The sequence below is a fragment of the Diabrotica virgifera genome, chromosome 3 (genome assembly GCF_917563875.1).
Source record: "Diabrotica virgifera virgifera chromosome 3, PGI_DIABVI_V3a".
NCBI lineage: Eukaryota > Metazoa > Arthropoda > Insecta > Coleoptera > Chrysomelidae > Diabrotica > Diabrotica virgifera.
Window position 1 is genome coordinate 68,207,170 of NC_065445.1, and position 3,205 is coordinate 68,210,374.

A 3,205-nucleotide genomic window follows, 5' to 3' on the forward strand; every position below is an offset into this window, starting at 1 on the left:
AACTTGTGTGATGTATTTGATTTAAAATGAATTTAAGAATTTTTTGTAATTGGGCAACAATGTCAACTTAGATCTCTAACGTAGATAATGACGTGCAACGGTAAGTAAATTAGATGAACTGTAGGTACCCATCGGTATAAACCAGGGGTCTCCAAACTTTCCAGCCTTAGGGCCATACTGATTACTCCTGTAAGTTCCGAGGGCCAAGATGGCAACACTGCATATTATTAATTTTCCTGTATTTAATTTTTTCCCGTAAAATAACGAATAATTTAATTTTTTGTAAGTGTGGTAAGCTGTCAACATTATTAAGTATGTCAAATATTCACCTATTTTTGATATATTTTAATTTAATACAAGGTAGACATAAACAAACAAAACATTTCCACCAGTGGAAATCTCCAATCTCTCCCGAGATTGTCCACTAATAACATAATTATTCTTTCTACTATTTTTCAACGCCATCGTTATAAATTGTCACAAACACACTTAACTATCCGAAATAATAAGAAGTCTGAAAAATAATAGCCGCAAATCACTTAAGTGTTACGCCCCTGATAACTGGGAGGAGACTAAAGACCCCACCTAAGCCAGTAAGCAATTTTGGGTTTGTGCGCTCCGCCAAGTTAGCTGGCGATGACAATAGTGGCGTAACTACAAGTCAGTTCCTATGAAACTGTTATGAAATAAAATAGGGCGTACCTCCTTAAAACAAGTTTGTGCGTGTAACAGTATTTTGATTTGATTTGAATTGTTGCTTTTGTGTGTGATTTAGTAGAATGAAAAAGAAGCGAAAAATTGATAGTGAATGCAGAAAATTCAAAGATCAGTGGAACATTCAGTATTTCGTAATTGAGTCCAGTAACAAGGCGCTATGTTTGATTTGCAATGAAAGCATAGCCGTTCTCAAAGAATATAACATGAAACGTCATTATGAAACAAAACATTCTCAAAATTACTCAAAATATACAGGAATTGTGCGGACAGAAAAATTCGAAGCTTTGAAGTGCGGATTGAAATCGCAGCAATCTTTATTTACAAAAGTCAAAACTGAACAAGAGGCGGCAACTCGTGCCAGCTTTCGTGTGGCTCTTGAAATTGCAAAACGTGGAAAACCATTCACCGATGGAGAAATGATCAAGGAATGCATAATTGCAGTAGTCGAAGAAATGTGCCCTGAAAAGGTAAATTTATTAAAAACTGTCAGTATGTCAGCAAACACTGTGGCTCGAAGGGTACAAAACATCGCTGAAAATATATCCTCTCAACTGTTCGACAAAAATGGACATGTTGAGTGGTTTTCTTTGGCCTTGGATGAGTCAACGGATGTGTCAGATACTGCTCAGGTGTTGATTTATATTAGAGGAGTAGATAAAAGCTATGAAGTGCACGAAGAACTTCTTGATATGTATAGTATTCATGGCACAACTACTGGTATCGATATTTTTAAAGGAGTTGAAATGGCCATTAATAAAAAGAACCTTCGATGGAAAAACTTGAAATGTATTACAAATGATGGAGGCAAAAACATGAGTGGGAAAGATAAAGGAGTGGTCGCTCTTGTGTCAAAGGCTGTAGAAAATGACGGCGGCTCAAAACCATTAGTCTTACATTGTATCATTCATCAACAGTCTTTGTGCGGAAAATGTTTGGATATGTCTGACGTTCTGAAACCAGTCATATCAACTGTTAATTTCATCAGATCTTTTGGGCTAAATCACCGACAATTCCGACAATTTATTGCAGAGATCGGAGAAACAGACTTACCTTATCATACTGCCGTACGCTGGCTTAGTTGTGGGAAAGTCCTTCAGCGCTTTTTTGAACTTCGAGCAGTGATCGAAATTTTTTTGAATGAAAAGCACCGCCCTCTTACTGAATTACAAAACAACGCATGGCTATGGAAGTTAGCATTCTATGTTGATTTGACAAAACATGTGAACGAACTGAATTTGAGATTGCAAGGAGAAAACCAGCATCTTCCTGATTTATACACTAATATCAAGTCATTCCGGATGAAATTGATACTGTTTCAATCACAACTACGAAGTAAATGTTTTTCACATTTTAAAACATGTGAAATATTCAGCCACACTACTGAGACTGAGTTTCCAATCGATTTTGCAATCGAAACTTTGAGTGCTTTGAAGATAAATTTTGATACTCGTTTCTCGGACTTTGATGCCATTGCGAATCAAATTAAGATTTTTCAGAATCCTTTTGATGCTGACATTGAAACCCTAGCCCCGGAACTTCAAATGGAAATGATTGATCTTCAGTGCAGTGATATAATTAAGAACAAATATGAAAACTCATCTTTGTTGGAATTTTATAAGAGTCTTCCACTGACACAATTTGATAATTTGCATAAATTTGCTCGTGGGCTGTTTTCCGTTTTTGGTACTACTTATTTGTGTGAGAAAACCTTCTCCAAAATGAAGTACACAAAAAATGTATACAGATCTAAATTAACTGACGAGCATCTTAAATCTCTTTTAATAATTGATACAAGTAAAATTAGTCCACAACTACAAACTATTGTCGGTGGAAAATCTCAATTACATACATCTCATTAGCATTTCATATGTCATGTTTGTTATAAGGTATGTGTTGTTCATTACTTACAATGTATAAAATGTTAGTTGGATTCATTTCAATAATTTGTTAGTTATTATATGCTGAAGTTAAATTTACTGCATAAATTATACATGTCTTTACTCATTACCATTCTGTGTTTCTTTATCCAACTTATCACAAACATTTTATTTGCTATAAAAAATATTAAGGAGTTTTCAAGTATGTCTCCGCGGGTCGGACAAAATCTGTCTGCGGGCCGGATGTGGCCCTCGGGCCGTAGTTTGGAGACCCCTGGTATAAACGAAAAAAAAAATTTCGTTGAAAATTCCACACCTGTAATTTTGAACCAATCAAAATACGTTATTTTGACAGATCACCATGGCAACGGAGGTATTTTATCGGAAATTTTTTGCTCGTGGGGTACCCAACAGCGAATTATAGTGGAAATTTTTTGACGTTTACAATAACAGAACATTTTTGACAGACTCGTTTTTATTTGTTTACATAATTTAGTTTTGATTCATTTTCTATCACTTGTAGTTACTCAAAACTTATGTAAAATTGAAGAATATACTATTTTCTATCTTGAAATGATATTCCCATGCAACTACAATGAGTAGAAATTACG

General features: G+C 34.9%; 1 protein-coding gene across 1 annotated transcript; it reads left to right on the forward strand.

Annotated features, from left to right (window-relative positions):
- Positions 1–779: 779 nt before the first annotated feature.
- Positions 780–2,576, forward strand: LOC126882504 (general transcription factor II-I repeat domain-containing protein 2-like). Its single transcript, XM_050647470.1, has one exon. The coding sequence runs from the start codon at positions 780–782 to the stop codon at positions 2,574–2,576; it is 1,797 nt and encodes a 598-aa protein (XP_050503427.1).
- The last annotated feature ends 629 nt before the right edge of the window (positions 2,577–3,205 follow it).